Source organism: Anthonomus grandis, chromosome 2 (assembly GCF_022605725.1).
Source record: "Anthonomus grandis grandis chromosome 2, icAntGran1.3, whole genome shotgun sequence".
NCBI lineage: Eukaryota > Metazoa > Arthropoda > Insecta > Coleoptera > Curculionidae > Anthonomus > Anthonomus grandis.
The window spans coordinates 27,209,049-27,231,883 of record NC_065547.1 but is presented as its reverse complement, the minus strand read 5'-3'; the positions used below and the strand labels follow the sequence as shown (position 1 = coordinate 27,231,883).

The window sequence follows — 22,835 nt, the reverse complement described above, 5'->3', positions numbered from 1 at the left end:
ATAGACCAAACTTTTCGAATAATCTCAACGAAAAAAATCTAGGGAGTTGAATTCAGGAAAATGCGTGAGACAGGCAAGGGCAACAACTCCTTTTCCAATCCATCGTTGAAGAAATCGCTGATCTAAATACCGGCGCACGTTTGCACCAAAATGCGGAGGTGCCCAGTCATGTTGAAACCACATGTTATTTATAGGGTTTATAGGGATGTTTTGCAATAATCGAGGCAAAATATTTTAAAGAAAATGGAGGTAAATATCTGCATTCAAACGGGCAGGCAACAAACCTTCACCAGGACAGGACGCCTTAGTGTTCCAGTCTCTCCAAGGCGATGATGGAGAGAAGAAAAGGTTGTATAATGAGCTTGCCTACGATTTGGATATCTCTATTCATACAAGCGGGCTGCATCTCTTTCATTGGCACAGAGCTGCACCGTAAGCCAGATGCATATCGGCGAGTTCTTTAAATGAGAAATTATTTTCCATTTTAATGCAAATTTTAAATTAATGCAAGTTGATGAAAATGTCAACAAATCCCAAAAAATAATGTTTTTGATGATCCTAAGCTGGGAATGTTCGGATACTCAATGATAAATAAATGTTTTCTGACTTGTAAATAACGATTCAGTTAATGCGGAAAATAATAGTACCAAAAAAGTTTTTTTTGCTCTAGGTCCCAAACGGCTCATTTGCAGATATATGTTTACTGGACAAAAAATATTTGTTTTGATGTCCCCTATTACCCCTTGAAGTTTGTCGTTATATATTTTGGACCCCAGGTACTTCATAATGTCTTGTAGCATAGACTTTATCTTTAGGGTAACTCCAAAGGTAAAAATCTAATGGAGTAAGATCAGGTGAACCTTGCTAGATATTCGATTGTCCTTCTAAGTCCAATCAATCTATTACAGGAACAAATATTAAGAATTTGTCGTACAGTAGAAGTATACTAAGGAGATGCACCATCTTGCAGAAAGTTTAATTTTTCATCAAAATTTTCATTTTCAGTAGAAAAGTGTCTGGTATCAATGGATTTTGTAAAAATTCAAGATATCTGTCACGAATTAAATTTTTACCCACTTTGATTTGTTTCAGTAACGACAGTTTTGTCGGTATTTTTTCCTCTTTTGGGGTTCGTTCATTGTGCCCGAATACACTTGCCCCGTGTCTCTTAGAAATATTTGTCCCTTTTGCGATACAAGGCCTCGCAGTTGCAAATGACATGTCGCAACTGTTTCTGGTTCCTTTTCGCACAATCGACAATTAAGGTATTCATTATACACACCAATTCTGTTCAGTTTTCCATTAACGGCCATATGTCCCGTTCTGATACCTATCAGTGTTCTGAGTTTGTTCCTCCCAAATGTAAAGAGGACTCTAGTCATTTTTTCGTCTATTTGAAAGTTCTTAAACGTGTTTTCTCTCTTTAGCTGCCTCATATCTGTCAGGTGAGCATGATGTTTTTCTTTTCACCCAGTCCCTGATCTCACTGCGAATGGTTCTTTTTAATTCAACGGCTTTTTCATTTTCTCATATACTTGTATATCCCGGCACCCATATAATCCCAACTGAGTTGCGGTCTCCTAAGGTTTATAAGACATTCTTAAACCCTTTGATGTAACCCTAGGATTCGATAGGGCGGCTAGGCTATCTGTTATCTGATCTGCTTATTAGTATATGCCCTCCTAGTGTTTTCCCTAGTCCATTCTAGTATCACAAATATTTTTGTCTGAAAAACTGTGGCATGTCTTCCAAGCGGATGAGACGTTTAGTTTATTCATGCTTAGGTTTTTCTCCAAAAATTTCAGCTCCCGTTCCCTTGTGGGTCTTGGATCCATCTGTCTACCAAATAAGATCTCTGCTGATTTTCCGTTTGCTCCAGTTTTGCTTCTCCTTGAATCACCAGGTGTAATGGTGGGAGGTTAAGAAGGGGTTCCATGTATACGGTTGATGTAGATTTCATGGCTCCTGTTATGTCTAGACATTCGACGATTTGTATTTTGCTTAACTTAGCCCTTGCTCCTACTTGCAGGATTTTTGGCTATCACGTTAGTGCGGTATAAGTTATAGTGGCCACCACTACACTGGTATAGATCCAGTTAGCCATTATGCGCTGTAATCCCCAAGTTTGCCCATGTATGCGTTTGGTAGTCAATTGCGTTGTTACTTTGTCAAGATGTTGGTTCCAGCTTAACTTAGAGTTCAAGATAAACTCCAGGTATTTTATCTCTCCCAACATAAGAATTTTGTTTACCATGCCAGAATAGTGGCCTAAGGTACTGAATCTTTTCTCTTTTGGTAAATGGTATGATTACGAATTTAAGGGGACTTACAGAGCAGTTTGCATTCTTTCTCTCATTGTTGAATGCAACTAGTATCACCAACTCATCTGCATATCCTAAAGTTCTAAATCTTTTTTTCCTTAGTCTTAGTAGCAGCCCCTTTATCACCACGAACCACATAAACCAGAACACCTCCCTGTAGATATCCTTTAGTTACAGAGTCTTCCAGTTTCATTCAGCAGTTCTCATCTTACTGTCCTGCTTCTAAGCATGCAGTCCACCTGCATGATCTCGCGTCTAGACTCAAGTTCTCCTTCGGACCTCGTAATAGACTCAAAGGGTATATTGTCAAAAGCTCCTTTGACATCCAGGAAGGCAGTTAGTATCTCTGTGGTTTCCAGAATCTTCTCTACCATAGTTACGAGCTTATGCCGTCTCTGTAGATTTGCCTACGGTGTAACCACATTGGTCTTTTAGCAGATGGTTTTTAACAAATGCCCCGTCGAGCAGTTTTTCTAGTGTCTTCAGTAAAAATGCCATAAGACTTATCGGCTTGAAAGATTTGTCTTAAAAGTACTCAGTTTTTCCGGGCTTGGGTTTAAAAGCAATCTGTACCGGCCTTCATCTTATAGGGGGCTCTTAATATCTCAGTCAGTTTATTTATTAATGCTTATTATCATTGCTGGAATGATTCCATCTGGGCCAGCAGATTTGTAGCACTCAAATGAGTTGATGGCTCATTTGATCTTCTCATAGCCAAAAAAGTTGTGACACTTTTCTGGGCTGCTTCTCAGTCCTCGATGTGCTTTACATTGACGTCTGTACTGTCCTGACTGGCAGTTATGTTGTCTTTTATAAACACTTAGGAAAATGTATCCAAAAAAGTTTGGTCAGTGTTTTTTTTCCTGTAGTTGTATTTTGCCGGTTTACTTATAAAGAAAAACTATGCTAAGCAAGCATCAGCATCTGCCTTCATACCTCTCCATTATTAGTAAAAGTGGCTTCGTCTAAAAATAGCACCCAATCTAAAAGTATTTGACTATTATCAACCAAATTCATCATGGTTTCGCAAAATTCTAATGTACGATCAGGATTGTCCTTTAGCAGCTCCTGGACTGGGACTCAGTGGGGACAAATCAGGATGACTTTTTTGAAATAGCGCAATTATCATTGCGATTTTGATTTTTAAACTTTCTGTAAAGTAAGGCATTTTAGCGTAAATAAATACGAATAAATACAGGGTACTGACTTTCTCAAAGAACACTTTTCCAACTACCTAAATTTTTTATTTACTCTTTTACTAATTTTACTTTGTGATTTATCTCACAAAAACCTGTTTATCTGTGCGTCTTTTTAGTAAACAAAAATTTGAATTATTGTATTCACTTAAAGGTAATCATATATGGTATGTACATCATTTTTTTAAATGAGATGTCACAAGTAGCATCATCCCATTTAAAAAAATTAAGTAGGGTTAGGTTTCAACATTTTGTAGGGGTTGAAAAACATTTTTTTTAATAGATGTTTAAAGGAGGCAAAAATCTTAGTAGACTGGTTTTTGCTTTTTCTGACATATTTTTGAGCGCGGGGAATTTATTCCAGATAGAGTCCCTATAGAGAGACAGAAAAACTCTGTATAAATTTTAATTATAAAAATTTTCTTTAGTTGTGTGTTAGTGTCGGATAACTGTAATACAATGGGAAATCATTAATTAAAACATTAATTATTACATTATAAACAAAATTGTAATTATATTCACAGATTTCATAGTATGTGGAATTATTTCTATATTCAAATACCCTAGTTGTTCAGTGTTCTATTCAGAGACCACAAGTGCATTCGTTTGGAAATTAAAAAAGAACTTAAATACTAACTGCGTTGTCAAGGCATAAATTTAAAATGGACGCCATTAATTTAACTATAATTTGCGAAGAGATAAATTAATATCTAAATAAAACAATGAGAAATATCGACTAAGAATGTGACAATTTATCACAATTACTCAAAAACCATAAAAGTTTTAAGCCCAGAAAACCAAATAATATACCTTAGCAAAACTATAGTACAGGGTGGCCAGATAAGAATGCAAAGTGCTGTATTTTGGAAACTATTCGTCGTAGAGACTTGCGGTAACAAATTTTATGACTAAAGTGGCCAAAAGAATACCGTGGAAAAAATCTAAAAGGATCACATAGGCGCAATATATAAAGACTTCTCCAAGGCTTTCGATAGTACCACTGATTCTTCTAATGGTTATCTTTTAAAGTTTGGTAGATTTTTGTAGTATAAATTATTTACCTCTTAAAATTAATTCATTAATTTCTGTAGAAATCGTTGCAGTATCGAAACTGTTTATTACATAATGATAATTTATTACAAATGCCAATCTTAGTAAAAAACCTAGGCTTATTATTCAACTTAACCTTTCGAGATCAGTATAATTCAATCTAAAGCAATAAGAATCCGAACTTTTAACTTGTGTCTTATCACTTTTATCTTTAATGAGTCTGTTTTGCTCTTTGGTGTGATTTCAACTGGCGTCTGTGTTTTTAACTGTTTGATTTGATTGTCTAAGGGAAAAATAAAGGTATAATGCATTTCGGTCATGATCTGGAAGAAGGAAGCTTAGTTATCTTTGCTTTGTTCATAAAATTATAGATAGGGAAGTACCAGTACCAGGACATGGAAGTCAACGTGACGTAGCTCTTATTTCCATTTAACTACCAAACGTTCTTTTATTGAATGAGACCAACTTTATCATGTTATTTTTATAGGGATGTTTTTACATTAAAAAGCGTTTTTTCCCGACCATTGCAATTGCGTTTCCAGAAGTCTGAAGGAACTTGGAACCAGATAATTACAAATTATTTTACTTTTTCGTACTTTTATTACCCGATTTTGTTCCTTAGAGCTCCTGGATTATTCATTGCTGAGATATTTAATCGGCTCATTTACATAATTTAAGTTCTTGTGTTCTAATTGGCCACTATACTTTTTTTAAATTTTATCTCATTTTCGTATGGCTACTATTAATTGCAAGTTATTATAAACAAATTATTTACTGAGAAAATTATTTTTTTAGATGCCCAACCAAGCATAAACGCAACGAACCAACCCCACCAAAAGAAGCAACAAATCAAATACAGGTCGATAATATCGGACATTTTCGATGGTAAATTGCTCAGTTCGGTTCAGTGTCTCACGTGCGACAGGGTGTCACGTCGCGTCGAAACATTCCAGGATCTATCCTTGCCCATTCCTTCAAGGGACCATTTGGTAGTATTACATGGTAAAAGATTTAAAAAAACGTTAAGTTTTTAATTCAATAACATTGCAACTTTCTGTTTTAGGAAGAGCAGCATTACCTAACGCCACCTGCTCAGACGTGTTGGTTCCCATCCAAGATGGTTGGATCTCTTGGATTATTGCTTGGCTAAGGTATTTATTCTTATTACTAAGTATTATGGCACAGCAACTTCTTAATGAATATAAAAATACTTTTTATTAATTTGTTTAAGACGCTATTATAACTATAAACAATACTATTAATCTCATGATAGTACAGGGTGAGTTTTTCAAAGCGCGGAGTAGTATTATGCATTGATGATATTATTTATCGATGACGTGCTCCTGGACTATTATTTGGTTAAGCATTCTTCACATTTTAAAAATATTTTGGACTATACAGGGTGTTCCGAAAAAGCAGGGCACTACAAAAGTTAATTTTTTTAAATGGAACACCCTGTATTGCAAAACATTTTTGAATTCTTTGCGTAATTACCAATCTTTTTTGATAATGGTTTAATATGCCAAAAATTAATACTTTAGGAGATAAATCAAATTTTGTTAAAAATTTAGAATTTGCACGCATCTCTTTAATATTAAAATTTAGCACCTAAATTTTGAATACAGACTTAATTTTTATCATCAGAAGTAAAATAAAGTTACTTTGATATGCGTGCTATGTAAAATTATTCATTTTGTCATACAGGGTGTTTTTTTTTGAAAGGCCACACTTGCCCAACTTTAAATATAAAAATCTCTCTTATTTTAAATGAAACACCCTGTATATTTTCATGTCATCTAATAGCTTACTTAAGAGCCTATAAATTTTATTAATAATGTCCTATCTCTATATCTAACAATTTTTGAGATATCATGGATTTTTCTGTTTTTCTCCTGTAAAAACTGACAATGCCGACTTAAAGTTTTGAAGCACCTCGTATTTTTTATGTATCCATCAAGGCGCCGTGGAAACAAATGAAAAAAATCTCAATAACAAAAAGACAGTTACATTAGTTAATTAGAGATTAATAGTTAGATTTGTTTTAAGGTGTTTTTTAGATATTTGTTTTCAATATTAAAAATGACTTATTCAAGAAATGAATTTATTGATAGGATTTTTGTTTTGGGTGAAGCAAATAAAAATTGTCTACTAGCTCAAAGGCTATATAGAGAAAAATATCGTCAACGGCGCACACCCGATTCCCGCAGTTTTCGCGTTGTTATGGACCGATTTATGACGACTGGTAGCGTGGATCTGCCAAAACGTAATGTTGCTAATAGGGTGGCAAATGAAGGTAAAGAACTTGAAATTCTTTAGCAAATTGAGGAGGATCCCCACATTGGTAGCCTTACTTTCTGATGTTTCGCAGACAACGGTAAACCGGACAACACGGAAATATAAATACCACCCATATCACATTAAGTTGTATCAAGAACTTCACAATCAAGATTTTCAGCTACGTGTAACTTTTTGTGAATGGTTACTTCGCAAAATTGAAATTAATCCAAATTTTGTTAACTATATTATGTATTCCGACGAGGCGACATTTAAAAGCAATGGTGCTGTCAATAGGCATAATATGCACTATTATGCAACAGAGAACCCTCATTGGGTACGTGAGGTTCAGCACCAGAATCATTGGTCCCTTAATGTATGGTGCGGCATCCATAATAACCGTATAATTGGACCATATTTTTTTAATGAACCTTTGAATGGGCATTCATATCGAGTATTTTTACAGCAGCAATTGCCTGAATTATTAGAAGAAGTCAATCTCCAGGAACGGCAAAGTATGTGGTTTCAACAAGATGGTGCGCCTCCCCATTTTCATCGTGCAGTAAGGGAATATTTGGATCAAGAATATCCTCAAAGATGGATTGGTCACAGAGGATTTGTTGCATGGCCGCCAAGATCTTGCGATCTTACGCCGCTAGATTTCTTTCTGTGGGGTTATCTCAAAGATAAAGTCTATGCAACAAAACCAACTACAAGGGAGGATATGATTATTAGAATTAGGGATGCCTGTCAAACCGTAACACCAGGAATGTTATACCATGTTCGACAAAATATAATTAAAAGAATTAATATTTGTATCGAACAAGGAGGACATATCTTTGAACATTTGTTGAACAGAAATTAACTTTTATTATATAAAAATAAGTGAATTTATTAAAAAGAAACGTCCATAAATTTGTTTCATTTTATAAGAAAAAAATAACATGAAATGAAGAAATATAAGTATATTTCAAAAACTATTAGAGATAGGGATAGAATATTATTAATAAAATTTATAGGCTCTTAAGTAAGCTATTAGATGACATGAAAATATACAGGGTGTTTCATTTAAAATAAGAGAGATTTTTATATTTAAAGTTGGGCAAGTTTGGCCTTTCAAAAAAAACACCCTGTATAACAAAATGAATAATTTTACATAGCACGCATATCAAAGTAACTTTATTTTACTTCTGATGATAAAAATTAAGTCTGTATTCAAAATTTAGGTGCTAAATTTTAATATTAAAGAGATGCGTGCAAATTCTAAATTTTTAACAAAATTTGATTTATCTCCTAAACTATTAGTTTTTGGCATATTAAACCATTATCAAAAAAGATTGGTAATTACGCAAAGAATTCAAAAATGTTTTGCAATACAGGGTGTTCCATTTAAAAAAATTAACTTTTGTAGTGCCCTGCTTTTTCGGAGCACTCTGTATAGTCCAAAATATTTTTAAAATGTGAAGAATGCTTAACCAAATAATAGTCCAGGAGCACGTCATCGATAAATAATATCATCAATGCATAATACTACTCCGCGCTTTGAAAAACTCACCCTGTACATAATAAATTTATCTCTTAGATCACCCTACATCTTTTAAGTCCCCTGGTAATAAGCTTCAGTTAGTTTTAATGCAGCATCAAAGGCAGGAAATTTCAGCGTTGTAGCGTTGTACTCAAAAGTTTTTGATTCAGACTGGTTGATAGGTGAAACAAAAAACCAATATGTCCTATAGAAAAGCCTGTAAAAAATATTTAACAGTGTATAAAAATTATAATAATTGTTATCACAAAATTAGTATAATATATTATTTTTTATAATCTTATCAAGGGTTCAGGTTGGTTTACGGTCTAAACAGGGCTGCTAAAACGTGTACTGAACCCTTAATATCCCACCACCTTGAATTTTTTTTAATCATCATGATAATGAAATAAACTGGCGGCATTTATCAGGTTTTACTATAATTTTTTATTGATAAATTTAAACATGGCTAACTATACAGTCGAGTCTTAATCTTAGTAGACGAAGTCCTCTTGGTTGATGTCCAAATTTTAAATGTATTCAATATATAATGTAACAATGATCTACGATTTTTTTTCGTTTTCGTTTTAGTAGAGTCGTCCTTTTGACTATTAAGAAATCTGTTATTCTATTTTATAATATCTCTATATAAGTTTTGTAAATTCATCAAGGTATTTTAAACTTGAAAGAATATCTTAACGCTATTAGTAAATAAGGGCGGCAAATTTCAGGAGGTGATTTTCTACATGCAATTAAGAATTCTATATTCAGCACGTATGGATAATGTTTGTTCCTCCAGTGGACTAAGATATTTTGTCTTTTTTCATATGAGACACCGTTTTAATGCAGATAAAAAATATCATAACGCATCCTATTTTTCATTTTTTAATACATTATAAGAACTATCTAGAACAATACCAGAAAGTAAAATTAACGAATTTTAAGATAGATAGCTCTGTGCCTGTTGTGTATGAAATCTTCAAGATATTCAGACGTAACAAACGATTTAACTCCTTTCGTATTTGCGCAAATCTCCGTGGTGTATTTTTATTCTCTCAGAACTGCCTATAATTTGATTTTTGAAGAGCATGGAATAGACTAAACAAAAATATTGAGGATTTAAATATGTCAATCAAGCAGAGAACAGCTTCTTTTAGGTGCACAGATCGTTCTTCCCAACCATTATTTAATAAAAATGTTTTATTTTGTCGCAAACCTCTGGAAAGACGAGCAAATATTGTATGTTAGGGTACCCTGGATACGTCCTGGATACAACTTAGCACACAATCTTCGAGCGTATCGAACATGTCTGACAATTTTGCATTTCTTAAATATTCTATTATTTTCCATATAGGTGTGTATTTAGGTTCTTTCTAACTAAACATAAAGACAATAAACCCTTCTATTAATAATAAAGAGGTGACACTACTTTAATAATCATTAAATTTTCCACTTCCTTCGTCGGCTATCTATATTGTCGGTAGGTCTGATGATGGCCTAGCTGGGTGAAATACCAGGTCGTCCAATTTTCCCCATTTTAGAGTGCAGATCAAGTTTAAAATACCACTAGCTTAGGTAAATTTTAGTTTACATGAGCTGCCTTTACAATACAGGCCCTAATTCTGAGAATCATTATGAACCACTCTAATCCAGTAACTTTTGTTTATCTGAACTATCCCACAAGACAGATGGAGGCTCTAATTTCGAGAATTGATCAGACCTCGGCATGACTGATTTTAAAAAGGTTTAAACGATAAAAGCAGTTTTATTTAAGCATCAAGCATCGAACAAAGTATTTTATTTCAAGTCTACAATTACTTTTCAATGTTTATTTTTTCTCTCAGTTAACAGAGATTCTTGGAATTATGGTATTTGATTAATCAGATAAAACAAAATAAACTTTGAAATTTGGGTTTTTATTGGAAAAAATGGAAAAGTTGCAATAAACAATTTAGAAACAAATTTTGACCTATACCTATTACTTAAAATGTTTGATATTTGACTAGCCATCATCCCTTTAAAGGACTGCACTTACCTTCCGAACACCTATGTACCATCGTACCGAAAAAAAACTGGGACATTCAAATTTAGGTAGGGAATTGTCTCCTAGTCTATTATAGTAAATCGCATTCCTTGGGTATGGTATGCATATTTACGCATTATGAATTTTGGAGTCTTAGTAATTACATATTTAAATAATAATATTGATACAAAACATTTTTATTTTTCGATATTTGTTTTTATTTGGAACACATTTTATAAATAAACTAAAACTAACTAATCTTTCTTGATAATATGGAATAAAAAAATATTAATACTTAGTAAGCGCACCGTCGTTATCAATTACAGCTTGCAAACGTCGTGGCATACTTAAAATTAAGTTTCTGGTATATTCTTCGGTTATTTGGTCCCATGCGTCATTTATCTTTAGGCGTAATTCATTCTGATTTCTAGGACTAAAGTTATCTTTATACATATATTTTGCCATTTTACCCCAAACCTTTCCAATTGGGTTGATATCAGGGCTTTTCGAGGACAACGGTAAAACTGGAATTCGTCTTTCGTCTAGATAGTTTTGAACTATACGGGCTGTATGTATAGAAGCATTATCATGTTGGAAGATAAAATCTTGCCCATAGACTACACCAACCGATGGCATCATAACCTTGTTCAGGATATTGCAATATCCTGAGGCATTAAGCCTTCGCTGCACTATTTGATGAACGCCTGGTCCTCTAAAACTAATCCAGGCCCAAACGTTTATACTAAAACGTCCACTTTGATTAGTCTTATGTGTATATCTTTCATCACATCTGGTATTAGAAGGCCTGTAAATGCGGATTTTGCCATTATTGCACGATTAAAAGGTTTTTTCATCCGAAAATATCACCGTTTCCCATATGTTGTTTTGGTGTGCATATTGATGGGCAAATTCTAATCTTCTCTGTTTGATTGCTTCAGTCAAAAATATTTTATTTGTTGCACAGCTTTTAATTTCCGAATTTCTTATCCTACTACGAGCTGTATTAGCAGAACCAGGAAAATGCGTCTCTTCTTTCGCCTTTATTGCTGTTTAAAACGGGTTGTTTCTTAGAATGCCAACTAACTCTCTATCTTGAATGTCGTTTGAAATTTTTGGTCGACCAGAACCTGGATTTCTTACAATAGCTCTATATTCTGCAATTTTGCCTTAGCTAAGGAAACGGTATTTTTACTAATGCCCAATTCTTCTGCGATTCTTCTTATAGGAACTCCATCCATCAGACCAGTGTATATTATCGCTTTTTTGTTAAGGAGATAATGCAGGCATTTTGAAAGAACGATTTTGTTGACGCGGAAAAAATATATTATTCTGATAGACCAAGAGATTTAGGAGATTTTGCTGTCCCAATTTTTTTTTTCGGCACGATAGTACGTTACAAATTAAATTTACTTAATTTCTAGCTTACTATAATACATTCAAGTACAAAAAAATACTGTATAATATTGATTTTTAGTTAGTTATAAATGAGTAGTTTGTTTAGGTCATGGTGGTACGGTCCGATGGTCACACTCCACGACTGCTTATCGGCATTTTTTAGCACAGACGAGTTAAAAGGTGATAACATGTATAGCTGTGAGAAGTGTAATAAGTTAAGGAATGGTATTAAGTTTAGTAAGGTACACTCTCCAACCATCTCCCATAAAAAAATATAATAAACAATACAATATTTTTAGGTATTACAACTGCCAGAAGTGTTATGTATTCACCTAAAACGCTTCAGGCATGAATTAATGTACAGTAGTAAAATTTCTTCAGCGGTCAGTTTCCCGTTAAAGGGCCTGGATATGTGGCCGTATTTGCACGCAAACAACATTTCAAAAGTATCAAATTACGATTTGTTTTCTGTGATTTGTCATCATGGTACTGCAGGTGGTGGCCATTACACCTGCTACGCCCTTAACGGTACCCAGTGGTACGAATTCGATGATCAGTATGTGAACCAGGTGTCCGCGGAAAAGGTGCAGAACTGCGAGGCGTACGTGTTGTTTTATAGGAAAGTGCAAACGAGTGCGGAGGCGGTCAGGCAAAAGGCCTCAAAGATTGGAGAGCAGGCGGAGAGACAGACTGAAGTCAAGAGGGTGTTTATTTCTAAACAGTGGATCACCAAGTAAGTTTTTTTTTATTAATATAATTACTCCAATACTATTTTTAAAGCCGTACTACAAAATAATAGTAAATTAAAACAAAACTGAATTGATCGTCCTACAAAAAGTATAATCTGTCTATAACATGTTCAGAATTTCAAATTCTACACTTGTAGAGCCATTCCCATTCTCAGCTCAGGCAATAAACCTCTACGTGAGTAGAATTTTGCTTATTCCATACTTGTTATAATACCTGAGTTATTATTTTCAAATGGGCCTTGAAACTCTTATATGGATATCCATAAGAATGGATAATTTTTTCTTAATACTTTGTCAGATAATATACAATCAACAAGATTAAGGATCTTTGAAGAGGTAACTTAACCATTTTTCGCCGATGTCTTAATACTTGGCGAATAGGTCTCACTCTCATATTAAAAAACTTCTACAATTTGAAAAGAATCTATAGCAATATAAATTTAATTATAAAATCGTAAAATGCAGGGCGTTATTAAACATGCACTATAAATTTGACAGGCGATTCTTTAAGTAATTTAAAATGAACACATGTCCGCAACGGCTTCGCTTACGAGATACAGGGTGTTGAACTTGGTAAAAAATTGTTTTTTCGTGAATATCTTAGATATCCTGTATTTAATTTTCTTGTAATTTGGCGGTGTAATTTATACTAAGAAAGTGTTGATTAGCTCAGTTTAATTAATTTTTTTTAAGTTCAGTGGCATCCAGGGCGATAGCTAACAAATATTTGTGACTACTATTTGTGCTACGCCAGAGAGATCTTTAAGAATTGCTTCAGACAAGCAAGCAATCGTTGCGAGTAAGTCCCTTGCACGAAAACCCTCTAAAATAATAATTGAAAAAAAAACGATGAACGAAGACGGGCCGGGCCTTTCATGGATCAATTGAATCCGCCAATAGTGAGGCTGTCCCAAAATTCTGATCCTGAGAATAGCCGTTACCGTATTAGCCAGGCTGAGGGACCCTTCAATTTTAAAATCACTTAGGCTCTACCTGGCATACCTCCACGACCTGCCGGCGAGTACATGCTTTGAAGGGCACACGAAAACTAGCATTAAACTAATGCTTGCCGCAGAAGGACTTCCCACTGACATGGACTCCCTGAGAAAATTATACTGTCGGTTTCATAATGCCTATGGTATTGGTTCGGCTGAAATTGAAACAGACCTCTCCGCCTTTGGATCCTTCTTTTCTTCAGAAAGATTCCTACGGCTCCAGAAAATTAGAAAAGGTCAAACAAATTATTTTTCTCCAACTAAGTCAAAAAATTTTTAAATAAAACGACGCGAATAGGGGATCAAGCACCCTCTAAAAAAATGGACGTTAGCAAGCTTAATATATTCCTCATTAACATTCCGTCCTTAAGTCATAAAACTGCAGACGAATTACATCTTTTATTGGAAGAGCTAAACTTCCCACATATTGTTGCCATAACAGAACATTGGTTAAAGACTGATGAGCCTGTATTTATTAAAAACTATACCACTTTAGCTAGATATAATAGAAGTAATTTATCTCATGGAGGTACTATGATAATGTCCACTAACAACGATTTTTCCGCGGTCACAAAATTTGATAATTTATTATCTGAAAAAGTATTCGAATTTTCCATCGTCTATCATAATTCCTTTGACCTTTATATAGTTTGTATTTACAAAACACCTGACGCTTGCAAGAATCCCTGCCCTTAATAAGCAAATTAATTTTGTGTGGCGATCTTAATATTGACTTCTCCAGTGTGTGTGCTGCTAAGGAATCCCTTCAGTCCATATTTGATTCATTTGGGATGGTTATGCATATTAACTCCCCAACCAGAATAACCAAAACTAGCTCTAGTATCATTGACTACGTCGTATCAACCGTTGATCCGGAACTCGTTGATTCAACTGTCTTTAACTCAGGTTTCTCCGGTCATGAAGCAGTGTTAACTAAATTTTCTCTAAATCACAAAAATAAAAGAGTCCCGCGCAAAATGTGCCGTATCTTTGGGGAAAAAAAATTTCTAAATTTCAAAAATCTATGTCTAAGAACGGACTGGGACTTCCTATCTGATGATGTAAACACTGAGTTTTCTCGATTATAAAGACACTATCTGATTTGGCATCCAACTCATTTCCTCTTAGACCCATCAAAATTAAACAAAAAAACCATGGTCTACTAAAGGCTTACGCTTGTCTTCTAAAAATATACAAGGTTGTACAAAAAAAGTTACCATAAAACAATAAAGGCAGCCAAGGACCTCTATTACAATAAAAGGATTTCTAATTCTGGAAATGTTGGTAAGGAGACTTGGTCTATTGTTAATGAATTAAGATAAGGCTTCTTCCGGATCAATGTTCGAACTACCGCCAAATTGCACTTCTCCCAACATTATGGAAGATTATTGAAAGACTGGTAAAGAAACGACTTTTATCCTTTTTGCTTAAATATAAAATTATAACCCCGCATCAGTTCGGATTCTTGAGTAACAAGTGCACCAATGACGCTATGTTGTCCCTCTTTAATAATATATACTCCAGCCTAGACAGCCATCTCTCTACAGCAACAATTTTCTGTGATTTCTCTAAAGCTTTCGACTGTGTAAACCATAATATCCTAATTAATAAATTGCAGCACTATGGAATTAGAGGAACACCTCTCGAGTGGTTCATGTCATACCTGAACAACAGGAATCAGTTTGTTAGGGTTGATTCGATGACGTCTTCGTGCAAGCCAATAGAATGCGGGGTACCTCAGGGCTCAGTTCTAGGCCCTATTTTGTTTCTTCTATTTATAAATGACATTGCTAATCTGGACATAAATGGTAAAATTTGTCTCTTTGCGGACGACACTAGTTTTTCTTGGAGCAACTTAAATATGGTGGCTCTTCGTAGAACCATATCTCATGACCTAATCACCATTAAATCGTGGTGCGATTCAAATCTCTTGTGCCTTAACGTCTCAAAAACTAAAGTATTATCATTTAGCGGTGCGTTGCAACCTTTTGTAATTAATAACAACAGAATGGAGGTCGTTGATTCCGTAAAGTTCTTGGGACTGATGGTAGACAACTCTTTAAAACGGGATATCCACATCGATTTCTTATCCAAAAAATTAAGTTCTGCATGTTTTGCTCTGAAATCAGTATCCAGGGAGCTAAGTTTGGCAACGGCTATAACAGTTTATTATGCCCTGTTTGAGTCGCACCTCCGATATGCCCTTCCGTTTTGGGGTACGTGTGGTGCGACTCAATTTGAGCGCATATTTAAGCTACAAAAGAGAGCCATACGTTATTCATTAAGACTAAATGACAGAACTCACTGCCAGGAATATTTAAAAAAATTTAAAATATTAACTCTTCCTTCCTTATTTATATTTGAATCAGTCTGCCTAATTCGCAAGCATTTATCAGATATGTCAGAAAGGCCATCTCACAGTTATCCTCTTAGAAACGCAGAGTACGATCTTTATCTACCAACCCCACGATCAGAACTAGTTAAACGATCCATTCTTTACAATGCAAAAAAAATGCACAATCATCTTCCATTTGAAATCAAATCAATAACAACTTTTACCAAATTTCGGAAAGCTCTGAAATCATACTTGCTGGAGAGAGCCTTATACAGAGTAAACGACTTTTTTTAATAATTAATGTTATGTAATTTTAAGCACGCGCTTCCTAAACACTGGTTAATTTGTTTATGTTGTTATGATACTGTACATAAATAATATTCGAATATTATGTAAACAAATTAGTAGTTTGCTAATAATGTTTTTGTAAACAGGTGCCCGCTTTTTTTGGCGACTTTGTACACAAGTGAATGTATATATATTTTATAGATTTTAAGAAATGTGACCTCAAACAATTTATAAAATTGTTAAGTTTTTTGTATGTTTTGTTGTATTTTTTATTTTTATATATTTGTATTTTTTGTTTTTTTTTTGTATATTTTAAATTTTATGATAATAAAGCATTGATTGATTGATTGATTAGATAAATGCACGCCACTGACTTGTGAATATTTTTTATCCTCTTTAAATAAATTAATTTTTTGCAACTTAATTTTTTAATCCTGATTTTTTTTTTCAGAAAAAGCACTTAATAAAACATGTAACCTAATGCGATTTAACTAAGTGTTTATTAAAATTTATTGTTGCTGTTACATGATTTTTAATAAAAAATTTTTGAAAGATCAAATTCATTTTTGATATGATAACATGATTTATCTAAAAAGAATTCATAAAAGTCAGTAGCGTAAATTTTTATAGAAAAAAATAATTGATTAGCTTCCGCTAAGGACGCAACCCGAATTAAAAAATTTAATTAAAGTAGTGCTAAATCAACATCTCACTAGTATAAATTACACAACGAAATTGGATAAAGGATATTTAAGATATTCAAGAAAAACAATTTTTTTATTTAACTTAATACTCTGTATCTCCTAAACAAAGGCAGTGCGGGCATGTGTTTAAACTTTTTGCCTTAAAATTACATACTCAAAGAATCGCCTGCCAAATTTATTGTACATACTTAATTAACGCCCCGTATACCTGATGCAAATTAATAGTGCTTTTTTCGGCCGTTTCAATAACTTTACAATATTTAATTATTTTATCTGGGTGGTGTTATTGAACTAAAGCCTTTTTTATAAAGTGCTGTAGGTGGATTGGCAGTGTTAGTCCGATTCCAATTGCAATGCCTCTTAAACTAAGTTTATCGTAATGTTATGAACAAATATTGCATGAGCAAGAGTATATATGGTTTCATTCTCAAATTTTCGATTGTTAAACCGTTCCTAAAACTTCTCTCTGGGTAAGTCGTTATGTAACGTTTTCGAATACATAATAACTAGGGTCACCAAAAGTGCTTGTACTGCTAATAATGAAGTTTGATAACCATGACTCAACCAAGATGCTCGAGTAGATCTTATACTCCGAAAGAATGCGGGTGAAGAAAATCTTATAAAAAATCTAAATGTATATATGTAAAGCTATAGTATCGATAAAAATTCACATAACACAGGATAACGTTGAAACTATTTTTCTCATGTAACTATAAGGGTTTAAGATTCTTAATTGCTGGGCTTTATATTCCTCTACAGATGCCAGAGTTATTTTATAGAATACATTGTGAATCAGTAAAGAATATACTGCATAGGTATCCATCACAAAATATCTACATCTTTGATGACTATAATTTGCCAGAAGCTCATTGGAGTAATGATGAATATAACTTACAGGTTGAGTGTCCGGGAACTTCTAATGCGCCTTATTTTAGAATTTTACAGCTATTTCAGTTAAACAGTTTGCCTAAGGAGAGAAATGATTTTTTCTGATCTTGTTTTTTCAAATAAGTTGTGCAATGTCACTTTATCGGGGGATCAAATTTTGACTGACAGTATACATCATTATGGTTACGAATGCTCAGTAAATTGTTATTTAAAAGAAAAAGTTCTGACAATCTCTCATTTTTTAATTTTTACTATGATTCTAAACATACAAACTATGTAAGTCTTACCAATTTTTTAGGTGGCGTTCGCTGGGAATAGGACCTCTCTTTTAGCGATATTGAGTCTAATTTTAATTGTTTTTATGAGATATTGGGAATGGGAATTGCTGTCTTTGTCCCTCTCAAAAAGTTTCGCAGTAGCACTTATCCTAATTGGTTTTCTTCTTGGCAATTTTTTGGCAATTTCAGTTCAGGACATTTTCAATAAGATTTGTTACTTATCTAATAAATATACTTTGGCTCCTGATGGCATACCAAATGTGCTTCTCAAAAAGTGCAGTATAGTTTTGTAATGCCTGTTTTTAAGAATGGGGAAAGGAGTGAGGTCAGAAACTCCAGAGGTGTCTAAATTCTCTGATAGCTTGGTAAGTGATCAATTGAGGTGGATGTGCCGAAATTTAGTCAATATGCATCAGCATGAGGTTTTTTCTGGTCGATCGACATTGACGAATTTGTTGTTATATCAAAATAGTCTAATCAATGCGTTGGAAGATTTTAAACAGGTTGACTCAATATATACAGATTTTTAAAAGGTCGAAAACATATAAAGCATATCTTATTGACGGGGAAAAATTAAAATATGTAACCAAAGTAAGAGATTTGGGGGCCATTTTTTAAGAGAATATATCTTTCAATGAACGAAATTACAGTTAAATCATCAAAAATGCTTGGATTTGTTTTTAGGCATTGTAATTATTTTTTGTTGGATACTGTTTGTTCAGCTTATCAGGCAGTACACAACTTGACTGTGGAAAGAGCTCAGCATACGTTTTTAAGATTTTGCGCATTCAGGATGGGTTTGTTTATTGCAGATCTTGATTATGCATTAATTGAGAGTCGGTTTTTATTTGTAACCGACTCTCCTTATCGTTATCTACTTAGGGTTACGTTAGACAACGTAACCAGAATACTAAATGGTTACGTTGGAACGTAGATGGAATATGTCGGGTATGATGATCATACATAAGCTAATTAATGGTTACATAGATTGTAGCAGCTTGTTGGAGTGCATAAAGTTAGGTTTATCAGCTATGATCAGAAGAAGTACCCTTCAATCTTTCCGTACTCGTTACTGTAAACTCAATGATAGTTGCAACACTGAAGTGTTTTGCCTGTCAGTGAATTTATTTAAGAAGCAATTGGTCAATTCTGTTATTTAGTTTTAATGTTTAAACCTTTTAAGTTTATATACCGGTTTATAAATTACATATTTTTGTAATTTGATTTGTTTTTGTTATACTACAGAAAATTAGTTTTGGGCTTTCTCGGATTACTACAAGTTAGCTTGTAGAATCCTGTTATTATATTGTTATGTACTAGGGTATCTCGTCATTAATAAATAAATAAAGTAAAATGATGTGAGTTAATAAGAGAAAATATAGTATGTAAGTATCCCATCCTTAGTTTGAAAGGGAGATAGATATTAAGAAATTCTACTTCTTATGACAAGTAGAACAAATCGAACCTTTGAACCATAAAGTTTTTCTGGGGTTTTCTAACAAGTTCAGGGTCTAGGTGCAGCGCCGGGACTTTATCCATCCCCTTAATTTTGAGCCCCAGTTGGCGACACAATTAAACGCGGCATTGCTTAGGTCACAGAAATTGCGTGATAAATAACACAATTTATATCAAGGAAATATAATATTGATAATAATATAAAATATAAATTGTTTACAAAACGCAACAATACCACCGTGATGTCCACCATTAATAAATCCAAGCTAAACATGGGGTATCTCTGGAGTGGTTGAGATTCGCCAAATGCATGTATTCATTTTTGTAATTTTGAAAGTACTATATTATATCCTTAATTTTGCAAAAAAGTAGGAAATATTTCATTTAAAATTTTTTATTCAATAATTGAGTGTATGAAATAGATTTTCTAAATTGATATTTATTTAAATCGTGACGTAATACCCAACAAAATAGGTAACTATAATTATAAATTCGCCAGTATAGATGAAAAAGTATAGATTTTACCTAATATTTTAATTAATAGTTCACTATCTGTCGTACTAGCAACAACTTTGGTACTTATGTTTGCCTTGACTTGAAATTTATATTTTTCTTGTACATTATTATATAAGGATTTTTTGACCTTGACCATTATCACAATATTTTAGGTTCGATTATTGCGTGGAACCAGGCCCAATAGACAATTCCGACTTTCTATGCCAGCACGGCGCCTTTGATCCAGATAAAAAACACGAACTGGAAAATCTCGCCGTCGCAATCCCCTTGGAAGTCTACGAGTATTTACATCAAAAATTCGGTGGGTGCCCGCCTATTGCCAACCCAGTGATTTGCCCAGCGTGTCACGCCCTCCAACAACGAATGCTCAGCGAAATGGAAATGTTTTTGGAGGTAAATATCTATAGCAAACAAAACTTTTAATAATAATAAATGGCCTTTATTTTATACAGCTGTGCTGAACTTCGGCAAGAATTAAATTCGATATAAATTGAATTAAAAAAAAAATACAAAAAAAAGATTACAATGAAAATGTTGCACGTAACATTTTATGTAAACGCAGTTAAACCTAAAAAGTATACATATATATGTAGTATTGAACAAATTCTCAAAAATATAGTAATTTTTCTACTGAGTAGCAACATTCAAAATCAGCTCAAAGGAAAAGCTAATAGAATGCCTGTAAGCATAATTATTATAAGAAAATAAGTTTAAACTTCAAGAAGAACATTCCTGCTTGATCATACTTTTATACATTTTTTTAAATACCTGTAAAGACACGTTCAAATCATATCTGCCAAGCAATTTTGCGTTTAAATTTTCGGGGCTTAATAGGAAAACGTGCGCTGAAACAAGGAGGTCTTATGTTGAGGAATCTGAACATTTTCACAAAAACGTGTGTTGCGATCATGGATAGTAGTTCTTGTCATTAGTTTTTTGTAAATATGGGTAGGCACTTTATTTTTCAAAACATTAAATAAAAAAGACGCAAAGTGAAGGTTTACCCTGCCTTCCATGTTAAGCCATTTCAGCTCTTAAAGTTTTTCGCTGACGTGGATGCGCAGTCTTAAACCGTACACAAAACGAATGCAAGAGTTTTGAATTCTTTGATACTTTTTTTGGGTCCGTTACAGTAGCTCCCCCCCCCAGTTGTTTAAGAGCATTAATTTTTTAGCACCCTATAGCTCTCACTACCACGCACCACCTTCCCTAGGGAATTACAGAATATTTTTACCGGGGAGAGCTAATGTAACGCGAGCCCCCCGTTTCTATATTTCTCCAAAACTTTAACACAGTTTAACATACTACTAGCACTAATTAGCACCCAACTTACAAAGCTAGCACCTCATCCCCTACCGAATTTTAGCGAACAAATTTACTGCATGGAGGGTGGGGGGTAGACAATGTAGGTAATGTAATGCTTGCGAAAAAAAGAAGAAAAATTATCACTTTTTAATTTCGTTTATTTAAGTTACTTTACTAGTAAAACATCAAAAAAGTAGCCTTCTAATAGGCTAAAAATAAAAGAATTGAAATATTCTAACAAATAACAAATGTAGGTACAAAAAAAATTAACATTCTTGGTAACTAAAATAAATGGTACAAATGGTGTAGTTATACAGGTTATTTGAGAAAATATCTGAAATGGTGCGAGAAGGGCAAAATTTCCATTAATCCGCATAAAATGGTAATAATGCCATTCACCAGAAAAAAGAATATATGCGAACTCAAACCGCCAATCCTGAGAGGTGAGGCATCCAATTTGCAACGGAGGCGAAATATCTTGGGCTAACCTTAGTTAGGATGCTTAGCTGGAACTCGCATCTTGACAAAAAAAAGCAACATTGTCCCTGAAACTGTCGCAGATATGCGTCAAGACCTGGGAACCCAAAACAGATCCAGTGGTGTGGTGGAGCCTATTATAAAGGAGCGATTAGAACCACCCGGGCAGCCGCCATGGAAGTACTAGTTGGACTGACCCCTCCTGGCATCTCAAAACTCATCAAAGTCTAGATGGAATCAATTGAACTGGTTGAGAAGGTCTGCAATCATAGCCCACTTGGAATGCTATCAGATCTAATACCAAGAAAAATATTAAACACAAGTTAAAACGGACGAATCTAGAGAAAGCGGACATCCGAGTATATTTAGACAGCTCCAAAACCAATTTTGGAGTAGGAACTGGAATATACTGCATTAACCCAAGTACAGAAATTTCTATCTGCCTTGGGAGACACTCACCAATCTTTCAAGCGCAATGACATGCCATTAACAGCGATATAAACATTACAGCGATATTCAGGTGGCTTTAAAAGCTCTAGAATCCTCTACCTTCACATCTAGAACAATATGGAGCTGCCAAAATGTGCTCATACTGCTTGGGGAAAGGAACAATATTACCCTAACATGGATTTACATACATGCTGAGCTTACACGAAATCTAATCCTAATCTAAGTCAACTTTATCTGTGACAAGGAATTATGAAGCGTGAATTGATCCCAAAACTATCATTGGATATGCTAATTAATCCTGTAAAAAGTATGAAAATATTAACCTTTTTGTAGGTTATTATTCAATGTGAATAGAAAAATTATAATATTGTATTGAAAATGATTTGGATGAAACCAATGCTGCATACGATAACTATTTCCGTAAATGTATTAAAATTAAAGCAATATGACAACGTAGCACAGTCGATGTGCGTCGCGCGACCAATTTTTAAACTTATTGGCCCCGGCCAGGTGTGTTCGAGGCGCAGGTATTTTACGTCATCGTCATCTTCTTCCGTCTCGGGCGTTCACCGCTTGGTAGACCTCTAGTCTAAGCAGCTTGGGCTATTCCAACC

At 34.1% G+C, this 22,835-nt stretch overlaps 3 protein-coding genes across 5 annotated transcripts in view; 1 reads left to right on the top strand and 2 right to left on the bottom strand.

Moving 5' to 3' along the window:
• Nucleotides 1–22,835, bottom strand: part of LOC126747854 (proteasomal ubiquitin receptor ADRM1 homolog) — a 421,821-nt gene that overhangs the window by 18,954 nt on the left and 380,032 nt on the right. Inside the window, exon 10 of one of the 2 annotated variants that reach the window (XM_050456769.1) lies at nt 11,830–11,841. The exons of the other annotated variant lie outside the window; for it this stretch is intronic. The gene's annotated coding sequence lies outside the window, so the exon portion shown is untranslated. Of the gene's footprint in view, nt 1–11,829; nt 11,842–22,835 lie in introns of those variants that run through there. 2 annotated transcript variants of the gene reach the window in all.
• LOC126747911 (ER membrane protein complex subunit 7 homolog) overlaps nt 1–22,835 on the bottom strand; it is a 325,016-nt gene that overhangs the window by 33,205 nt on the left and 268,976 nt on the right. The window lies entirely within an intron of this gene.
• The window catches only part of LOC126747802 (ubiquitin carboxyl-terminal hydrolase 20), a 46,585-nt gene that overhangs the window by 14,951 nt on the left and 8,799 nt on the right, over nt 1–22,835 (top strand). The window contains exons 7-11 of one of the 2 annotated variants that reach the window (XM_050456661.1): nt 5,363–5,569; nt 5,631–5,718; nt 11,888–12,023; nt 12,081–12,514; nt 20,142–20,382. In XM_050456661.1, the coding sequence (XP_050312618.1) occupies nt 5,363–5,569; nt 5,631–5,718; nt 11,888–12,023; nt 12,081–12,514; nt 20,142–20,382 (1,106 nt within the window). Of the gene's footprint in view, nt 1–5,362; nt 5,570–5,630; nt 5,719–11,878; nt 12,024–12,080; nt 12,515–20,141; nt 20,383–22,835 lie in introns of both variants that reach the window. The other variant, XM_050456651.1, reaches the window with a different exon arrangement.